The following is a 21,617-nucleotide window of genomic DNA, read 5'->3' as shown; positions in this document are numbered from 1 at the left end:
ACGATTTATTCAGCTTTTAACTAATGCTCGGTTTTCGGAGAAAGGTCTGTCGTAAATCTTGCCCTCTTTTACACCCGTGCACTTGTGTCTCGCTGTTCTCTTTCATATATTGCTCTGCTGTGTGCTTTATGTGCCTCTTCTTTCTATTTCTTCCCATGTTTATAGATACAGGGATGCAGTATTCTTTTTTGGGACATAACCTTTTCCAGGTTTGTAGAAGACAAAATAGCAATAAAATAAAACAAAAGACATTTTGGGGTGGGATGAAAAGGTTCATATGTAAACAACTAATCAATCAATCAATCAAACAATCAATCAATCAATCAATCAATCAATTGCTATCCAATGCCATTTGTATTATATCGTTCCACCACTATTTACTCAAAATAGTCCATAGCTTACTTTGCTTCAGAATTCATTTTGCAGATATTGAAATTCAAAATATTAACGCATATTAGCAAAGTAATTAAAAAGTCTAAAATAAAAAAAGAAAGAAAAAAAAGATTTTTTTAACCATGGTTATGGAGAAAATAAATAATTATTTATTAACCTAGACCTTTTTTATTTGTATTTTATTATTTTTTTTCTTCAGTTTTTATATAAGCTTCCATTACATATGATAGCCTTGTAGCTCTAGGGCTATTAAGATACTAAAGATTCATCACATGCACACCGGCGATTCAATATGGACTTTAATTCATTCCTTTAACAGCTTCATCTTTATATACCAAATAAGAATTTATTGAATACTAATATTTTTTGCTATTGTATTGAAAAGAAATTTGTAACTAGGCTACATTTCTGTGTCTATGATTATTTGTGATTGAATTTTTGATTCTTGACCAAACAGACCTAAGAGTGAGACCCTGATTTATGTTTTTCAAAGATTTTAACCTACAGTATATCAGATAATTTTCTTTGATATTAGTTATTTATTTACTTAAATGTAAATTACGTAATGAATGAATGAATGAATGAATGAATTAGCACTTGAATATCTTTTCATTTTCATTTCACTGAAATGAGCTGGTTTTCTCTTCAAGTACACAATTCATTTCTATTTTAATTTGGTTTGTATAGCGCTTTTAACAATGGACATTGTTTCATTGCAGCTTTACAGAACATTAGAAATGTAGTATGAAAAGTTTAATATTATACAGAAGTTCAAGATTAATGCTATGCTAGAGTTATATTTAAATGTGTTTGTATTTATCCCCAAAAAACAAGCCTGAGGTGATTGAAGTGATTGCAGCAAGGAAAAACTCCCTTAGATGGAAGAGAAAGAAACCTTGATAGGAACCAGAACCTCATTTGGATGACACTGAAGGGTGCGATTATAAATTATTATTATTATTATTATGAATAATGCTTTTTTTATATTCATATACATTCTGACAATTTTTGTATTGATTAGGAGGTTGTTGTCCTTAAAAGGTGGATATCCATGGTCTCTTTATTCTTATAGACCCCCAAAAGGCAAAAAGTTTAATTAAACTGCCAAACTTTTAACACTTTGTTGGTTGTGATGAACATATTAAATATAGAAATATTAAAATAGACAGAAATATAGCTTGGTTTATGGTCGCAGCATCCTTCACAGCTCATCTGCCTATTTGTGTCAATGCCTCATAATCAAAGATAAGACTTATTGGATGATTTGGGAAACTTGGATCATCTTAAAGTGTTCTTAAACACCACCCCCCCATCAAGCCAGCAAGAAAAATGCAGAAATTAAGATAACAGCTGGACCGGTCACATGTCTAACGGCTGTTTAATGAATGCGCGCGCTTTTGCTCTCATGCTGAGTTTTCCTACCTTTGAAAGCGAGGATGGAGCTCGAGCTAAAAAGCCCAAAAATCAGTAGTGCACCGATCACAGCCATCTTCATGATGACGAGAGCCAAAATTCACACTTCTTTTCCATGCTCGGTATCGCTCTCTGTGTGTGTGTGTGTGTGTGTGTGTGTGTGTGTGTGTGTGTGTGTGTGTGTGTGAAAGAGAGAGAGAGAGAGTGTGTGTGTAAAGGCGAGTCCCTCCTTCCTAACAGCGAATGCAGAAACGCACGCGGAGGGATGGAGTCTGAGTGAAGTCTCTGTGCGCGCGGGAGAAAAACACAACCGGTGCTGCCTCCTACGTCACATGCGTGCATGTGACCAGACCATTTTTATCATATATTTTTTCCCATCAAACTATTATGTAGCTTTAATGAAACATTAATAACAAATTTTTATCTACTGCTGAGTAGCCTTTAGAAACATAGTACGTTGCTATACGGTAATAGCCTATGTAAACGTATACACCTACATAGCAGTTTATATTTCTTTGATTTATTATTATTATTATTATTATTATTATTATTATTATTATTATTATTATTATTATTATTATTATTATTATTTGATTTTCAGTAAACACTTTATTCTGGTCTAGGCCATGAACACTGTTATAGCCTCCCGAGACATAAGCACTATTCGGACGGGATTAGTTTTACGTGGGGACGTGGAGTAATGCAATTTTACCTCAGGATGTCTGTAATATTAATTGGCCAATTCGCACGGGACAAGAAATCTCAGTAAAACTAGCAGAAGTGGGAGGGGTAACTCGCTTTACGCACCACAGTAACCTCCTTGTCGTCATGTGCATATGACGTTGCTTCCTGTTTCAAGCGCCTCCATGCTTGCAAAACTTTTAAACAGGAAATGACGGAATTTTACCGTACATATTTACAGCGGGTTTATTAGGACGGGATTAGGGTTACCTGAGGTAATTTTTCCGGACCCTTTTACAGAAGGTAAAAGTCGCCGTAATCTTGACATTGTCTGTAATGATTACTGAGATGGCACATTCAGACGGGACTAAAATCACAGAGAAGCTCTGGTAATAATTACTCTACCCCCACGTCCCCACGTAAAACTAATCCCATCCGAATAGGGCCATAGACTACGTATTTACTATTTTAGTAACTATCTATCATCTTTCCATTGATATCCAATCATTAGAGGTTAAACATTTCCTCTTCCTATCTTCCCATAATGGCTTCCATTTTATTTAGTTACAACATGCCTTTAAGTACATGAGATTCGTTTATTGCTTTGCTCAACTCCAAAATGATTGGCCGATTAGATAACCGAACAAATGTGCAGATGGATAAGTGGCAAGAATTTATAAATATAATTGTAAATTATTCTTATATCTTTGATCAGGAAGCTCTATCTATGGCATACTGCAAAGGTACAGAAAAAGAGTTTGATGTCTTTTATTACTCAGTTGCTGATGTTACAAAACCATTTTTCCCCACTCGATACCATCATTTACTCTATTCTGTGTCCATAGAAATTGGGTCCTACATCGCAATACTATTTTATTTATTTTTTTTATTATTTTATCTTGCTTGTGGTAAATGAAGATTCCAAGTGATGGTGGTGGTACTATTTTAATCGCCACCGTTGCCACCTGCTAGCCAAAATGTCCAACTATATTTCTGAAAACCATGGTAATAAAGCATCAATGATCTCTTTAGAGTAAAAAAAAAAGTCACCTTCATTGGCCAGAGGTGAGGTGTTCAGAGACGCTTCCTTAAAATATACGTTACCAAGTAAAATATATATATATGGACAATCTCTATCTAATTAAAACACAAGTAATCATCACTCATAACATACACACATTGTCCACTTTATTAGGAACACCCTTCACTATTCACTATTCCCTTTGAGTTGCTTTATTCTAACTGTCATATACTGTACCTGTGTTTAGAATTTTTTGATATAAACTTGTGCCAAATTTTTGATTCCCTTTTTTTGGGCCGTGTAACCTGTCGACAATAGTGGCCTGTAAACAAACGTGACCAGTAGCATTGGGAAAAGTTCTCCTGTATAATTTGTAATGCACCAGCTAAATTGCATAAGCTCAAATTTGAAATTGCACAATGTTGCTTACTACATGCTGAAAACCTTGTCTCGGTTCTTTTTGAACACGGTGAGGTACAAGGTAAAATTCCACTGTGTGGCTGAATCAATTATGCCTATAGAACTTATCCAGCAAATAATTTCTCTTTTGATATTTTTTGAGGAAAAAAGCTGCAAGGCCAGAGAAGTAGGAGAAAGAATGTCTTTTTTGTACTAATTTTGACACCCTGTGAGACTTGACCGATTCAATGGATGGCAATAGCTATGGACAAACGAAGCAATAGAAACAGTGTAATCCAGTCAGCCACCACATTAAATAACCTTAAATATCAGTCAAGGATATTGTAGAAATCCAACATCCTTCTTCAGCTGATCCCTGGGAAAACGGAAACACCTTCTGGTTGGCTATAAAACAAGCCTAAACTGGTGAAACAATGGCAAACATGGGTGTAAGAATATATAAACAACAATACACTGTGTACCCCTTGATCAATTCAACCTTGCTAGACTGGCCAACTGACAGCAGGCCACAATTGGTAGATGCTGGTCATAAGCTTTGTTTCTAATTGTGATTGACTCGGCAGGCATGATCAGGCTTAGAGTTTTCTGGAAAGAACCAACAACCAGGCTTCTAAAAATGATATGAAAACGAAGCCTTAAACATCATCAAAAAACTAGCACCCTTTCCAAAATTGTTGAGTAGAGTAGCCAGTGGCTTTCAATAACTGGTGTTGGTGTGGGTATGGATGAAGATTTTCATTCCAATCAAGCAAGGGCCAAACCAGCTGTCTAATCAGTTGATCTCGGCTTTCAAGAGACTTAATTTTTGTGCTTCTACTTGGTTGAAACAAAACCCTGCACCTACATTCTGGATAAGATCGGACACTCCTTTCCTAGATGAAGAGTAAAGACCCCTCCTGAACCCAAAGTGTCAAAGGGAGTGATTCAGGACATCACATCTCATGGTTTATCAAGTGGTAGCTCATGGGTTAAGACATTGGATCCGCTGATTGAAAGGTTGTGCTTTCAAATGCAGGGACCACCAGGCTGCCACTACTAGACCCTTAAACAAAGCCCTTAACTAAGTCATTATAAGTCGCTCGGGATAAGTGTGACTGCCAAATGCTCTAAATGTTGAGTACTCCGAAACAGTGAGGACAGACGGTACCCACTTGATAACTCTGGAGGTGGATGCAATAGTACAGGGATTGCAAAAGTTAATCCTACATAGCAAACATAATATTCGATCTGATTTCCAAATCTTTTAGTTTTATTGATCCTTTAAATATAGAAATTTATTATATACAGTAAACAAAACAATTTATAAATGGGTTCCATTCAAACTTTCCTCTCGCTTACGGCCATTCCACTCTGAGAATGCCCGAGCTTGTCTGATCTCGGAAGCATTTTTAGTCATGTTTGTTGGGTAGTTGACCAGGCATTTGTTGTCCCTCTAATTTTTTATTGTCACGCCTGCAACAGGAAAACTGGGCTAAACGTGTAAAGCCAGCTTTAATGACAATTTAGAGTCCCATTAGAATCTGAGAATCTATGAAGCACTTAAATTGTTCGTTGAAAACCTGTTTATTTTTAATTGCCAATAGTGGGTAAACTTTAACAAAACCAAGCATAAACCAATCACGTGGTAGCTTCAGTTAATGTTTACCTCAAACATTAGATTGGGAAATGGTGACTTTGACCTTGGCACATGGGCTGGTTTGAGTGTTTAAAAAGCTGATCTACAGGGATTTTTATTTACAAGTCTCAAAAGTTCATGGTGTGAAAGGCATCCTGAGTGACATTTCTACAGAACATCCTTATTTCATAAGAGAGGCCAGAGGGAAAGGCAGGCTATACAGTAACTCAAAAAAAAAACCTACTCTTTGTATCTATGGTGAACAGAAAAGCATCTCAAAAATGAACAACACATCAAACCTTGAGGCTACAACAACAGAAATCCACATTAAGTTCCAATTCTAAAAAGTAACTAAAGCTATATTAGGCAAAAACTAATACTAGACTGTTGACGATTGGAAAAATACAGGTGATGATTTCTCCAATCTCAAAAGTATCCAGTAAGTGTACTGTATATGGACTACGGACTGCGAGTCTTTACTTTTACTTTACATTATTGCCAGCTTTCTCCACATATCTCAGTGTTTCTTGCTACACCTGTTACTCTCCCTCCTTGCAGTCATTTGTGTTATGTTTGCCCTTGAGAGAGATCAGTGTGTGTATGCAGAGGACGGAATGGGGTTGTTTGGAATATGACTAATAAATAATAAAGCAAGCTAAATTAGACACACTATTTATTTCAGTTCAATTTCCTACAGCATATAGCACTTCAGGTCTGTTATGAGCTTATTTGAGATTGGCTCCTGATCCCTTACTTATAATTGTGATGCACACCTGAGACACAAAAACATATGCTACTTACACACAAAACCCAATGGCATTAACTCTACATGCATTTTTACTATTTTTAAGGTTAAAAGAGTGAACAACAATCTTTTTTCTATATGTATGTTTGTTCATGTTGCCAGTTATTCAACAAGTTATTCAAGGTTCTTGATATTCAACGACCACTTTAATTGTAAAAAAGACTCACAACCTCTCTAAGATCCAACGCATTTATTTTACAAACAGAATCCAACGATTATTTAAGGCACGTTATTATTATTTTGATTGAGAACCACTACTTAAAAACAAAAACCTTGTTCAAAAGGGTAAATCCACATCAGGCATCCAAGCCGAAATCCGAACAATGTAGATTAGTACTCAGACATCTACACAGCAAACTATGGAGCATTCACATACTCTGCATCGTTGTACATTATCTTGTAATTGACCAAAATTCTATTAGTGTCAGCAAAGCTAGCTAAATGAGTAATGTGTCATGGTGTCAAAATAAAAGCACAAGAAAAAAAAAAACAGAAAAAAGGAATTACACCTTCCTTGTTTCATGCTTTTTCCGACAACAAACCATGTGAACATGACATGATCATGACCTAATTACTGCTTCAGAATTTTGAAGTGGCTTCCAATAGCACATGAAAGAAGCATTTTGCAGAATTTGGCAGGCCTTCGCAAGGAAACACAAAGGTGTTTAATTATGCTAGCAACAACTGAAGGCAGGTGAATGAAACAAAACTAGAACATAAAAGCTCATGGCTTGAGCTTCACTGGTCAATATCTGTTATGTTATGTTATATTATATTACTTGTTCATCTTTTAAAAAGATTTTATGCATTTTTCTATTGACTATTTGTGGTGCTGTTCCATTTAGTTTGACAACAATCCCAAATAATCCACTGTAAGGCAGGTTATCAGTAAATACTCGGATGTCGGATACAAGTGACCAGAACACATTCCTCCCTCTAATAACCACATACCTGTCATTGTAGGTACAGAATAATACGCTTGACGATGAATTACTGAATATTAAGCTGGGATATTAAGCAGTTAAATTATGCTCATAAAAATGCCACATCGTACCAGGATTTTACTTCTAAACCTTTTCCGTGAAACTGTAGTCACAAATAGCATGCGAGCGTATGGGCTTTAAAGGATCGCTCATGCCGGAGCTGATTATTGGGATAGGCATCATTTTCACAAAAGTGCTTTATCGACACGTTTTTGTGTTGGAGCCATTAGTGAGAAAAGCTGTGAACAGATTTTTAGATTAAAAAAACATCACTCACTCCATCAGGCTCCCTCATTATTCTCTTATGTGCTCTCCTGTTTATTTATTTATTTATTTATTTATTTATTTATTTATTTATTTATTTATTTATTTATTTATTTAAACTTTTAGCACTTTTGCATGCATGCCATGCTATGTAGTCTGTTGTTGGGTTGTAAACAGGAAGCCAGTGTTTTTGAATTTGATAATGAAGTGCCATTTGCTAATTCCTCTTCACCCTTTGATGCATGCTGCAGGCAATTATACACTTATGAAAACCTACTCTAATTATTGTAACAAGTGTGAACATGTCAAGCGAAAGCTGTGGACAAAGAGCCTATGTATAAGTGGTAGGGTTAAATAGGACACATGAGATAAATATTTATTGATATTATTCTTAGATTTTTTTATTTGGTTGTCTTCCAAGATAGCCAGCATTCTCATCTTTAACGTTTACGTTAGCCTTAGGTAATGTTTACAAATCGTTTTAGTTGTAGAACTTTTTATTAAATTGACCTTTTTTTTTTCCTTTTCTGTAACCTCGTAGAGCAGGACAGGTTTTAGAAATCCTGTTCCACCTTGTTGCTCTAATCTCCTGTATTATTAGGTTTTAACATTAAGATGTTCTTAATGTTGTAGCCTTGCAGGCCTGCCAACTGGAAGCACTCGTCTAGGTCATTGGAGTGTGCGGTGAAGGGTGTGGGTGAGTATATGGTGTGGTCGGGGAAAGGAAACCTTTCTGATAAGAATAAGTTTGATTTCTTTGATGGGATATAATTTACTTGATCTAGTTTGTTCGTATTTTTGGGAAACAGAACCAAGTAACATTGATAAAATAATAGATTTTTTAGTGCAAGTGAAAAGAAACTGATAAAAAGTCTTGAGAACATCTCTAGTTGTGCCCCTTAAGAATTACTTTCATTTTTTAACAAAGATACTTAAACCTTTAAAATGATATAGGTCATTTTATCTGGTATGTTATCTATTCCATTAGATTAGATTAGATTAGATTAGATTCAACTTTATTGTCATTACATATGTACAAGTACAAGGCAACGAAATGCAGTTTAGGTCTAACCAGAGTGCAATAGTAGCAAGTGCAGGATATACAGTTTTATATATAAACTGTATATAAGATTTACATAAGTTAAATAAAGTGGTAATATGCTTTACAGATGTGTGTGTACTATGAACATAATATACAGATTTACAGAAGGATATGTGTTGTAACAAAATATATGGCTATTACTATAAACAGTAATTTACAGATATGTATGTTCTATTAATAAAATATACAAATGAATATACTTTATGCGTGCTATGAATATAATATACAGATGAATATATATGTGTTATGAATATGATACTGTATACAGATGACTATTACTATAAACTAAAATTTACAGAAGGGTATGTGCTATAAACAGTATATTGTTATTACTATAAACCGAAATATACAGGGGGATATGTACTATACAATATGGATAAAACCTAAGCCTCATCAGTTTTCATCATAAATTCACTGGATAGCAAATAGAGGGTTCATTTCAGTAGGGAATTCCTCATGTATGTGCTCAATTATACTGATTGCATTTTGTGCAGATTGGTCAGACAGGAATGCAATTATCATTCAAGGATCATTCTGGCACTGTAATTGTACATCACAAAAGAATGGTTATATAATTACAGTGAGTGCTGTGATCAAAGTTGTCTGGTACGATTGTAATCAAAGGTAATGTAATCAAAGAGCGTTTCCTTTTCTATCTGCTTGTCAGTAGCATCAAAAGTATGGTTTGAATGTTAAGGAATACGTTTTGTATTTCTTTCATGTTAGATCATATGAATTTGCAAAAAAAAAAAAAAAAAAAAGGTTGTATAATTATAATGTTCCAAGCTAATTTTATGCTCCATCCGATGTGCAATTCATCCACTGAAAAGATTGTACAGAAATCCAATCTTTGCTTTGTTTGCATTTACTGTCTCCATTCTTCTTTATTATTTAACCTTTCATACATTGCAAGAAACCCCTCAAACATTTCACAGTTGAAAGAATTCTGCATTGTGGAGTGGGGGAAACTTTCCCCAGACTGATGTCAGAGACTTTTATGTGGCTACAAGAAGCATCTCGCTGAAGTTATTTCCGCCAAAGGGGGTAACCTTAGCTATTAGCGGGTAGGGTGTCCTAAATTTTTCTCAGTTAGAATACGCAATATTGTCTAACTGGCAAAACAAGTTTAATTTTTGTTGTTTACCTGAAATTGAATCACTTTCTTTTTAAGAGAAAAATAAAAACAAGATTGGACATCAATATGTGAACATTTCTTAATAAAAAACAATATTTAATGGGGGTGTACTAATTTTTCCACATGATTTACTGTGTACTGATAAAACCCTGGAATTCTATATTTACTGAATAACAACTAAATATCCACTTTAACATGGAATCAATAGGAAATGCATGCTGTTTCAAACATTTGCTAGCTAGAAAGCTTGATAAGCCTTATGAAAAACAGAACTTCACTTTCATATACATAGAGCAGTCCCTATTAATTAAACTGCACTGATATTGAACAACAAGTAAGGAGACAGCTCTTACATCAGAGGCCAGTAATTGGTCATTTGCTACTTTAACCAGTGCCATTTCTGTACTGTGAGAAGTACAGAACCAGAACCTAATACCCCTTTTCCACCAAAAAGAAAAAGGTGCTGGTTCAGAGCTAGTGCTGGTTCAAAGTTGGTTCCACTGGCAAACCTTCTAAGAACCGGTTTGCCTTTCCATTGGTTAGAGAGCCATCACAGAGCCAAGTCTGACGTCACTGTATACGTGTCACGTTACACAGCAACGTTAGCGCAGCAGCGGCAAACACAAACACAACATCAACAATGGCGGATGTTGCTTTACTGTTAATGCTCATGGCTTTGTGAACCTACATCGGCATCCAAACGCGGCGAATCCAACGTGTACGTGCAGTTCCATGTAATTTGTATAAACGGAGATTGTAATCGAGAAAGTACATAACGTTATTTTATCATTAACACAGAAAAAAGTTAGCCTTAGCATGTAGCTACCTACTATCATGTGTGCTGATAATTGATCATGTTGTGATAAAGTAAAAGTGTATTAAACATTAGTATACTTAAGGTACATTATCAAATGCGCTAAAAGTAGCCCCGCCCACAGCCCCTAACGCAAGTGGTTCTTAAGTCTAGACCAGCAACATTTTGGTGCTACTTAAGAACCACTTTTCCTGGTTCAGAGCCAGTGCTTTGGGTGTTGAAAAAGAAAGAACTGGATCTAAATTAGGCTCTGGCTCCGAACCAGCGTTCAAACTGCCTCGGTGGAAAAGGGGCATTAACCAGTTTACATGTTACATAATATCTTGATGATGACATAAAAGAGAGGTTTGAAATTGGCAAAAGTTTGTCATAAGGGGAAAATATGTCTTTCTTCCAGTCAGTTGTTAGATATATGTTAGTTTAAAAGATGTGTTACATTGCCATGCTGCATTGGGATGGCATTAGGACATATTACAACAGTGGACATTGCCATTGACAACTAGCACACCACTTTAAAGCTACCTTTAGTTATGTATGAAAAAAGACATATCTGTTATTGTTTCCTGGAGAATTAGCCTGCAAAACCTGTACTTTCATAACACTCTAAGTTGACAAGCAATATCAATAAACAGCTGCTGGTAGCCCTGATGGCCAAGTTAATTTCAGAAGTCTTCTTATATCCAGAGAACTTTTAACAGCTTGATATGGGAATTGGGGAAGTATAGTCCCTTAGGTGAGCATTCGTGTTTTAACCATGCCAGCAAGTTGTCATCCATTCATCATGCCATGAGGACTCTAATGGTAGAGTTAGGGACTCACAGTCTCTATGGGAAATTGTAATTATTAATTATGAGCTTAAAAAATGTTGGAAATAAATGTAGTGTGTAGTAATCCCAATAGCTCAATGTCAATGACACACTATATGTAGTATGTGTATTATTATTTACTATTTTTGTGTAATCGTTTCTTTAAATCCATTTCATATACCTTCATGCTATTAGTATAAATAATTACAAGAACACTAACAGTCAATACGGGGTGCACGGTCTCTTAGTGGTTAGCACGTTTCCCTCACACCCCCAGGGTTGGGGGTTCGATTCCCACCTCCGCCTTGTGTGTGGAGTTTGCTTGTTCTCCCCGTGCCTCGGGGGTTTCCTCTGGGTACTCCGGTTTCCTCCCCCGATTCAAAGACATGCATGGTAGGTTGATTAACATCTCTGGAAAATTGTCTGTAGTGTGTGATTGCGTGAGTGAATGAGAGTGTGTGTGTGCCCTGCGATGGGCTGGCACTCCGTCCAGGGTGTATCCTGCCTTGATGCCCGATGACGGCTGAGATAAGCGGTGACCCGTGGTAGATCGGATAAGCGGTAGAAAATGAATGAATGAATGAAAGAATAACAGTCAATACATTTCCTTTTATAAAATTCTAAATAATTTCATTTAAAATGTTTTGATTTAATTGTCTTTCTATATTATGTGGATAATAAAATATTTGATTTCCATGTACTCTTGCTGTACAGTGACTAAACAAATATGTGTCTCACATTTTGTTAGTTGTTACTTATAATAAATAGCACTTAAACAACTTGCTAACTTTTTAACAGTTAAATACAACAAACAAGGAAACCAATAATAAGGCCAATAGAGAAAAGTCCAGGATTAAGAAATTAATTAATGTAAATATATATTTTTTCTTATTTTGCATTACAATAACGATCATTTTAAAAAGAAAATTATTAAGTTAGGAAGGAAGTGTGAAAAAGGTCTAATAGCTGCCTTTAAATCAGGCGTAAGCATTGTGTAGCAAGCGGTTTCAGCTAGTTTGTGTTTATGAGGCTTTTGCTGTGTAATTTTACAGCAGTTAACACCCCAATCCAATCTTTAGGGCCCCTTAACCTTGCTTTTGCAGAGCACTAGAAATTTGGATTACACTTTTAGTGGCGCTAAAATTTCTGCCCAACTGATGTTAGTCTGGGGAGTCTAAGCTGGGGTATATCTCTCATCTCACATGTATCACTCTTGTGTGACCATTGAAAGCACATGAAATGTGATGGCAAGAGCTAATCCAAACCGCCAGTTCACAACATGAGTGTAGTTATTCTGACCGATCTGAGCTCTCAATGATTTACTAAAAAATGCCAGATGGTTGAAAGTAAATGTTTGTTTTATCACTGGCTGGTATTTAAAACAGATTATAACCCAATAATAATATATGGCATCAGAGGTAAAGAGGTGAAGAGGAGAGTGCAGGCAGGTTGGAGTGGGTGGAGAAAAGTGTCAGGAGTGTTGTGTGAGAGAATAATTTGCAAGATTCAAAGGAAAGGTGTACAAGACAGTAGCGAGAGCAGCTCTTCTGTACTGGTTAGAGACTGTAGCTGTGAGGAAAAGACATGAGGTAGAGATGAGGATGTGACGAGGATGGACAGGATTAGGAACGAGCACAACAGAGGAACAGCTCAGGTTGGCTGTTTTGGGGACAAGGACAGAGAGGTTAGATTGAGTTGGTTTGGACATGTATAGAGAAGAGAGATGGTTATATTGGTAGAAGGATGTAGAAGATGGAGCTGCCAGGTAAGAGGTCAAGAGGAAGGACAAAGAGGAGATGTATGGATGTGTTAAATGTGGACATGAAGTTAATTGGAGCAAGAGTAGAGGACGCCAAGGATAGAGTTAGCTGGAAACATATGATTCGCTGTGGTGACCCCTAACGGGAAAAGCCCAAAATAGACAAAGAAGATCAGCGATAATATCCAAATTATAGTAATATTAGGTACCTTTTAGCAAATTTTTACTTCCAAATGATCATACTTTCAAGACACATGAAAATACCAGGTGTGAACAAATGTCTTTCTTGGCTGTTCACTTCTTATCGGATCAACTGAGAATCTCAGATTTTAATGCCAAGTCTGAATGCCAGGGCCTTCATGTTTCCCTGAAGAGAACAAGACCATGCCAGAATGTGAAAGCCAAGCAAGACAAACAAGCACAGGAATAAAGGATGAGATTTACTATGTTGGCATTTTCTCAGAAGGGGTAGTGTTACCCCCAATGCAATATATCTGTAGAAGCTACATAATTCAGGCTTTTGTTCTGTATCCAATGGGGTGTAAAATGTGACAAGTCTGTTTTATTGTCCTGTTGTTGTTAAGGTATTTTAAAAAACTTTAAATGCACATGTATGTATATTATTTTCCTTAATCTTGTCAATTTCTTTTAAGTTGTTTCATATTTGCCATGTAATTGCCATCTGTGAAAAAAAAAATCTTCATTTTATCATCAGTTATCCGGGATGGATCATTAGCTTGGGTGCGATAGTTGACAGTGAGTTGCAAAAAAGCCAAATTTGTAGGGAAATGTGGATAGAGGGGTTGTTGAATAAAGGAAAGATGTGCATAAGGAAAGTTGTGCTGGGTCCTGCCACTAAAGTCATCTCGCCAGATGGCTAGATAGCACCAGATTCTCTCTGGGGTCAGCTTTGATAATTTTGCACACAAACAACATTTGTGCACTCTCTTTAGCATACACACAAATGCTGTGCACATACAACATTGGATGGTTTCGTGATAAGGTTGTGATGGCAAGTGTGGATTCAAACCTGTCTTCCCTTGCTGTCACTATAAAATGGACTTTTCTGAACTTCCTTCACTCTCGTTGGACAATCAATTATCTTTATCATCTCATGTTGATGATCGGAAACACTCAAGCCAATTTCTTCCGAGCAACATCAAAAGAATTCATCCATTTCTATCCACACAGGTACTTGCTAATGTCACTGGGAGACAGGTCTGGATTTGAAAACCAGTTAACCTCTGCATGTTATCCAGGCTTCCCAAAGTTCTCCCACACCATCCCACCACTACACTCCCTCTAGCACTCAGGGTACAAGCAAGGCATGCATGAAGTCCTAAACATTCTGTTCTGGACCCTAGGTTGTGGAATGAACTTTTATATGTCTTAAAAGCTTTTTTGGCAGTCTTCAAATAACAACTAAAGACCTACCTCTTCATGAAATGCTTAAAGCAGTCCATGACCGAATGAACCATCCATACATCCATCCATGTTTAGAGCTCGTCCTTTGTACTGCAGGAAGTCTTTCCCAAGCGACTCAGGGCACAAGGCAGGGGACACCCTGGACAGTGTAACAACCTATTGCAAGACATAATTGCACACACACTCACACACTACAGACATTATAGAGATGTCAATCAGCATACAGTGCATCTCTTTAGACAGGGTACATGAAAGAAACTTAACCCTAGGGCCTAGAGGACACTGGAAGTGTGAAGCAAAAGTGATCCTTATTGATGTATAATATCGTAAAATATTTTTCACTGGCCAAAAGATAAGTTAAGCCAAAGATAAGCCTCCACTACATGTTTTCCAGAAATAAACTGTCGTTTACAAGTTGGATTCCACACTGCCTTGTTTCAACCTTGCAAAATATATTTTGCGTTGTTATGAAGACAGGTTTTTCCATGGAAGATCACAAGGAGATGTCAAGAACTGCCTAAAAGGCTGTGAAGTTTGAAGCAAGTCTTGACATCTCCTTGTGATCTTCCATGGTTTTTACTCCAAACAAAAGGAGCTTTAGTACAGTGCTAATATTCTCTTCTAGCTGCTAAGCATTTGAACCTTTCTTGATTTTATATATATATATATATATATATATATATATATATATATATATATATATATATATATATATATATATATATGTATGTATGTATTATCTGACTCTTGGTTAGTGTGGATTCCTTTAGATATGCCTCTGAACATAGAGAAGCATCTTATAACAAAGATCAGATACTAAAGCCAAAAAAACAGTCGGAATATACATAAAAGTCAAACACAGTGAAGCAGTGACGTATGTAGCAGTGAAGACTTTGCAGTGAGGGAATTCTGTATGTCTGTCTACTGTACCTCTCTTTCTCTTTTTTTTTTGTCCCTTTCTCACAAATTAGCATGAAATAAATATATGCAAGCGATATCGCGTCACAGTATTCGTCTTGTGATGGGTGCCTGTTCTGTACGTGTTTGGTTGAGTGTGTATGTACAGTGTGTATTTCTGCACGTGTTAAGTTATGCGAAACAATTTCACACTCAAACAAAAAAATTGGAAATGTGCTACTTTCTCTTTTCTGATGAAGCCAGATTTAAAAAAAAAGTCAAAATAGAGATAAATATAGGACAAAGGTAATTTGTCACATTTTACATTTCTTATGCTCAAGTTCTATAAAAGTAAAGCTTTGCAGATGACATGGTTTATGCCAGTGTGTGTGTGCGTGTGTGTGTGTGTGTGTGTGTGGAGGTTTGATATAGAATAGGCTTTGTGGAGCTTGCTGAAGGCCACTTGGATGATTAGACGCGGCAGTGGGAAAAAATGAAAGCCTGTCCACATGAAAGCAGCTATTAATTTTCCTGACACATCCCGCAGGCATTATTTCTCCAATGTGTCTGTTAAAATATGTTCTCTTCCATCAGGTTATTAAAAAGGGAAAAAAGGAACGAAAGTTAAAAAAGAAGGTGAGGGCTAAGCATTGATCTTCCAAACATAGCCATCATCTGTCATTTATTAATACAAGAACACACAATCACTTCACATCCTGCTCTATATTTTCCACCTAAACATGCTCACTTGTGGTAATTCTTCTAATCTAATCTTTCACTATCCCTTTATATTTGCTATCACTATTGTAACTAATAGAGTGGTTAAGGCATGGTTTTTCTACGGTATGATAACCTACTTGACGAATGTAACCCTTTTCTAGTATCACAGTATTAAAATAATTAACATCAGCCTAATTAATTAACAATTTTTTTTAAGTTGTTGATATGTAGGTGGGGAAAGCTATGCATATTCAGACTCATTTTACACACATGTACTTACTTGTCTACATTTTCTATGAGCCCTATTCAGATTATGCAATTTACCTGTAAGGTTGCCAGATAGTTAGTTACATTAATACAATAACTAACAAGTATTTATTAACAATTACTTAAGATGGTGCTTTTGGTTATTCATGTATGAATTCGTAAGACTCACATCATAGTTAAGGTTAGTTCTTAATTAGCTCATGATTAGCTCACACCTGTCCCCCTGCTCAAGCCAGCACATGTCCAGGCCTGACTGAAGTTTGCCAATCTGGATGATACAGAGGAGGCATGGGAGAAGGTCATGTGGTCAGATGAGACCAAAATTGAACTTTTTGGTATAAAATCCACTCGCAGTATTTGGAGGAAGAAGAAGGATGAGTACAATCTCAAGAACACCATCCCAACCGTGTAGCATCGGGGTGGAAACATCATGCTTTGGGGGTGCTTTTCTGCAAAGGGAACAAGATGACTGCAACTTATTGAGGGGAGGATGGATGGTGCCATGTATCGCGAGATTTTGGGCAATAACCTCCTTCCCTCAGAAAAAACATTGAAGATGGGTCATGGCTGGGTCTTCCAGCATGACAATGACCCCAAACACACAGCCAGGGCAACTAAGAAGTGGCTCCGTAAGAAGCATTTGAAGGTCCTACAGCAGCCTAGCCTATGGAGGGAGCTGAAACTCTGTGTTGCTTTGCGACAACCCCAAAACCTGAAAGATCTGGAGAAGACCTATATGGAGGAGTGGGGCAAAATGCCTGCTGCAGTGTGTGCAAACCTGGTCAGGAACTACAGGAAACGTCTGACCCCTGTAGTTGTAAACAAAGGTTTCTGTACCAAATATTAAGTTCTATTGAATAAAATAATTAAACAATTATGGCTGCTTATGTACTGTACCACTCTATGTTTGCTCAGGAAATACAGGAGAACACTTACAGTAAAGTGTATGGAACTTCAATGGAATAAACAGAACACAAAATTCATATTGTCTTCAGACAGATAGTAGATGGGAATCAGGAGGATTTAGAAAAAACTAAGAAAGGAAATGTGAAGCTAATAAATGAAGTCTCTCTACACAGTTTTGGTTCATTAATCTTAGTTTGCTGCTAATGTGGTGTCTCATTCACCTTGTGGCCTGGCCATCTGCAGCTTCAGCCACCTCAACAAAGTCCTACCACTTATTAGAGACCACAGCAAATGAAAATTCAGTGTTTCCAGCTTATGACTACAAAATGCTCAAAAAATTGCTGCATCACAGTATTATTATTATTATTATTATTATTATTATTATTATTATTATTATTATTATTATTATTATTATTATTATTTTTATTTATTTATTTATTTATTTATTTATTTATTTATTTATGTATTTATTTATGAACTATTAGATTTGCAAATAAAACCAGCAAATACAATCTACAGAGAAGTCAGGGAGAAAAAGCTTAGCAGTTCCACACTTGCTTCACTGTATAACTAGGTATTAGCCCCATAATGTACATTCAATTTGTTGAAAGTGTTACATTTAGATAATTGCACCATGGTGAAAAAAAGTTCTGACACTGCAGTCCAGGAGATGGGAATATTCAACATTCATTTTGGAAAATCAATAATAATAACAACAGTAACCCTATTGGTTTGAGATAATGAGTCAATTTTGTCCTGTGTCAGCAGAAGGAAAGAAAATGCCACTCATTCATCATTTGCATTAATACAATCTTCACTCAAAATCTTGAAGTAATATATCACCGCCCCCTCACCTCAGACCGTTCATTCATTTATCTTCAGTAAACAATTTTATCCTGCTCAGAGGGGAGGGTATTTGCACCACGTGGGAGGCAAATCCATAGCAAGACACACGTATTCATGACACAGATGAACCAAATATTAAAAAACCTCCTTAAAGAACCAAGGTTGTACAGTGACATTGAATGAATCTCATTCATCCCTCATGAGTAGAGTGTGAGAAAGAATGATTGGTGTTTCTCGACACGTTCTGGGTGCAGTCGTGTTGAAAAACTGCAATATTTCTCTCACACATGACGTTTTGACCATACTGATGTCTGGGGTCATGGCCGTAATGAATGCAAAGCATTTCGATTCTTCGATACCAGGAATTCTTTCTCCTGCATTTTACCTTACTAAAAAAAGGCCAGCACCTATTGAATATTTCCAAAAGCTTGGCAGATGCAAGTCCAGAAGTCTTATTGATTTTTTTTAAAGGTATGGAGACAAACAAACAAAGGAGGAATTGACAAACGCAGCATCTAAGAACGATATGTTGTTTTGCTGAAGTACAATCAATTGTGAACTGAATTATTATAGCGGGAATGAATGTAGATATTATACCAGAGATAAAGTGTATATACTGTAGATCATTTTGTCTTAAGTGTTTGAATAGGTTGAACAGTACCACCACATTCCTCCATTTTGTTCTTAATTCAGAGAAAGCTTAAGCCCAGTGAACAATTTCTCCAAAAATCCCTTCCTATGTTCTGTGCGTTTTCTATACATCCATTGTATAGACTTCCTTAAATAATTAATGGAATTAATGCCATGGTTATGTTAGCGCTCCAGTTTCTTATTCTGTCTTTCTCATTGAAAAGTAATAGGAGACATGCAGTTCTCTCTTCTTTATCCTACTGGCCATCCTTGGTTTTCTCAGTGACAATTGGTGCTCTTCGGTAGGGCATTTAATGACTATCCTATTGTGCTTTAAGACTATAGGACTGAAGAAACTGCCAGCCATTGTGTAGTTATTTGCGCAACATAAATATACTCAAAATAATTCTTTCTTCTAAATGATGGACTTAACTTAAAGGTGGGGTTCACGTTGTTTGAGAAATGCTTCAGAAAACTGAGTCGGGCCGACAAACAAAACAAACGTGTAGCCAATGAGCAAAAAAGGGGTGTGTCTTGTCAATATGCGGCGGAGAGAGTGTTCAGTGCGCATGTGTGACATTAGCATAAAGCGATTGACATGGCGGATAAAAACGAAAAGCGAAAAAAAGGCTTATGATAAGGCAAGAAGCAGGACCCGTGTTAATATAGGATCAGCTTTCCAGCGCTGGAGAAAACTGAACGTCTTCCACTTGAAACGGAGCTAAACCTTTCACGGTACAACACACAGTACTACAAAAACATTTGACCTGTATTACCATAGTATTACTCATTGAGTTCATTTATTGATAAAAATATCCCCTCGGCCAGCTGCCCCAGCAGGTTCCGCCATAATAGTTGCCTGGGGTACGTATGTATGTGTGGGGCGGAGCTATAAAAACAGGGGTGACACCCATTTGAGTTAGGGGCATGTTTGTTTTGGTGATTTCAAATGTCAACATTGGCTTTCAAACATGGTGCACCGCATCTTTAAGGCAAACAAGCTGCATCATTTTACAAGGAAGTCTATACATCAATTCGTATTGCGTAACACTTATATACTTATAGACAGGGTCACAGGGAGCCTGGAACTTAACCCAGGGTACTCAAGGTACAAGGCAGGGGATACAGGGCATTAGAGGTCCAAAACTATACAATAGGAAAAAGGCAAAAAGCAACTGAAGGGCATCTGACACATGAACTAATTATATTTTTTTGGCCAGATGCTTTGCAAGCACCACAGTAGCTAAGATTCCAATACACTCCCATGAAAATGCATTGAAATACTGGTTATGATGATGAACATGTGAATGTATTAGAAGAAGCACTGCGCTGGATCTCTTGCAGTTTGAATAAAACAGCTATATTAGGTAAATACTTGGAAAGCTTATAGGTTTAGTAATGTTTATGGCATTTATATAGAAATGAAAGATCATTTAATACTTATTAAGTTGTTCAATTTGTAAAAATGTAATTTCATACAAAGACTTTTTAAGGACCTGCAGAAACCCTGTGGTGAGGTAATAAAACTGCAGGATAATGAACATAGAGGAAATGAAAATGTAGGTTAATGCCATTCTCTGTGACAGCACCTGGGGGAAAGGTACAAAACAAGTTTCTGCTAACATAATCGCTTTTCTCTTCTTTTGTCTGGTTGCTGTTCCAGGAATAGCTCTGTTAGAATAGCCCAGTTAGCAGAAAGCTGGAAATTTGACCTTTCCCAGTGTGTAGAATGGAGTATGATTAAGAGTGGAGTAAATTCACATTTGTGCCTGGCAACCAGGAATCGCTGGAACGGAGGAAACGAAGACGACAAGCCTGACAGAGTGTAACTCCATTTTATTGTTTGCTGCATTGATTATTCCCTTGATTATGCATTTCGAAATCTTGACTGAGTCTCCTTCATTCCATGAATAGTTTAATTAAGGGCAAGATTAACCATAGAGAAATTGGTGTGCATCTGGTATACTACAGTAGGTTTGTGGTGGGAGTGAGTTTATACTTCCCCAAGGGCAAATTAGAAACTGGCAATGAAATGAATGCCACCTACTGTAGGGGGAAAGGATTAGTAAGAAACCTACACTCATCATCATGCATGGAGCAGGCTGATATTGCAGCTTGACTTAAATATAAAAAGAATACACCTCTGATTATCTTGAAATGGAGGCAAGAGTCACTTTACACCACTTGTATAATCAGAGGGCTCACAAGTGCTTCACAGATCTTTATTTTCTGCTCTTGCTTGAATAAATCAAGTGGTGGAAAGAGAACAAAAGTCCCTTGAGTAAAAGTAGTGCTAGCGTAGTAATAATTTGCTTGAGTTAAAATCAGTGTAGCCAATATGTATATTACTCGAGAATAAATAAGTTATGTAGTGGAAAATGAATTGAGCTTTGATGACCAAAGGTGAGTTTTACACATAGGGCATTAACTCCCAGATGTAGCATGAGTTTAGACACTGACGCTGACAGCAAAACATCATAAAAGCTAGCTAGCTAGTATAGCTCACCCAGCTAACCAATAGCTTACCTATATATGCTTCCAAAGTTTGAATGTTGAAATGTTAATCGCTGATATCTCTGCAGGGTTTGCCTCATAATGCATTTAATGTGAAACTGGGTATTGCTACCATTAAAATCAATATAAAAATTTGTAAGTAAAATGTAATTGAATGTCATCATCGTGCCGCTCCGAGAACACCCAGTTCTTAAAGGGAAT

The 21,617-nt window shown here is 36.7% G+C and overlaps 1 protein-coding gene across 1 annotated transcript in view; it reads right to left on the bottom strand.

The window, feature by feature from the left end:
• The window catches only part of clstn2a (calsyntenin 2a), a 69,549-nt gene extending 67,478 nt beyond the window's left edge, over window positions 1-2,071 (bottom strand). Inside the window, exon 1 of the mRNA XM_027148708.2 lies at window positions 1,816-2,071. Coding sequence (XP_027004509.1) covers window positions 1,816-1,888 — 73 coding nt within the window. The 5' untranslated portion in view covers window positions 1,889-2,071. The remainder of the gene's footprint in view (window positions 1-1,815) is intronic.
• Between the last annotated feature and the right edge of the window lie 19,546 nt (window positions 2,072-21,617).

Source organism: Tachysurus fulvidraco, chromosome 1, assembly GCF_022655615.1.
Source record: "Tachysurus fulvidraco isolate hzauxx_2018 chromosome 1, HZAU_PFXX_2.0, whole genome shotgun sequence".
NCBI lineage: Eukaryota > Metazoa > Chordata > Actinopteri > Siluriformes > Bagridae > Tachysurus > Tachysurus fulvidraco.
The sequence above is the reverse complement of the archived record's forward strand: the minus strand, read 5'-3'. Positions and strand labels throughout refer to the sequence as shown.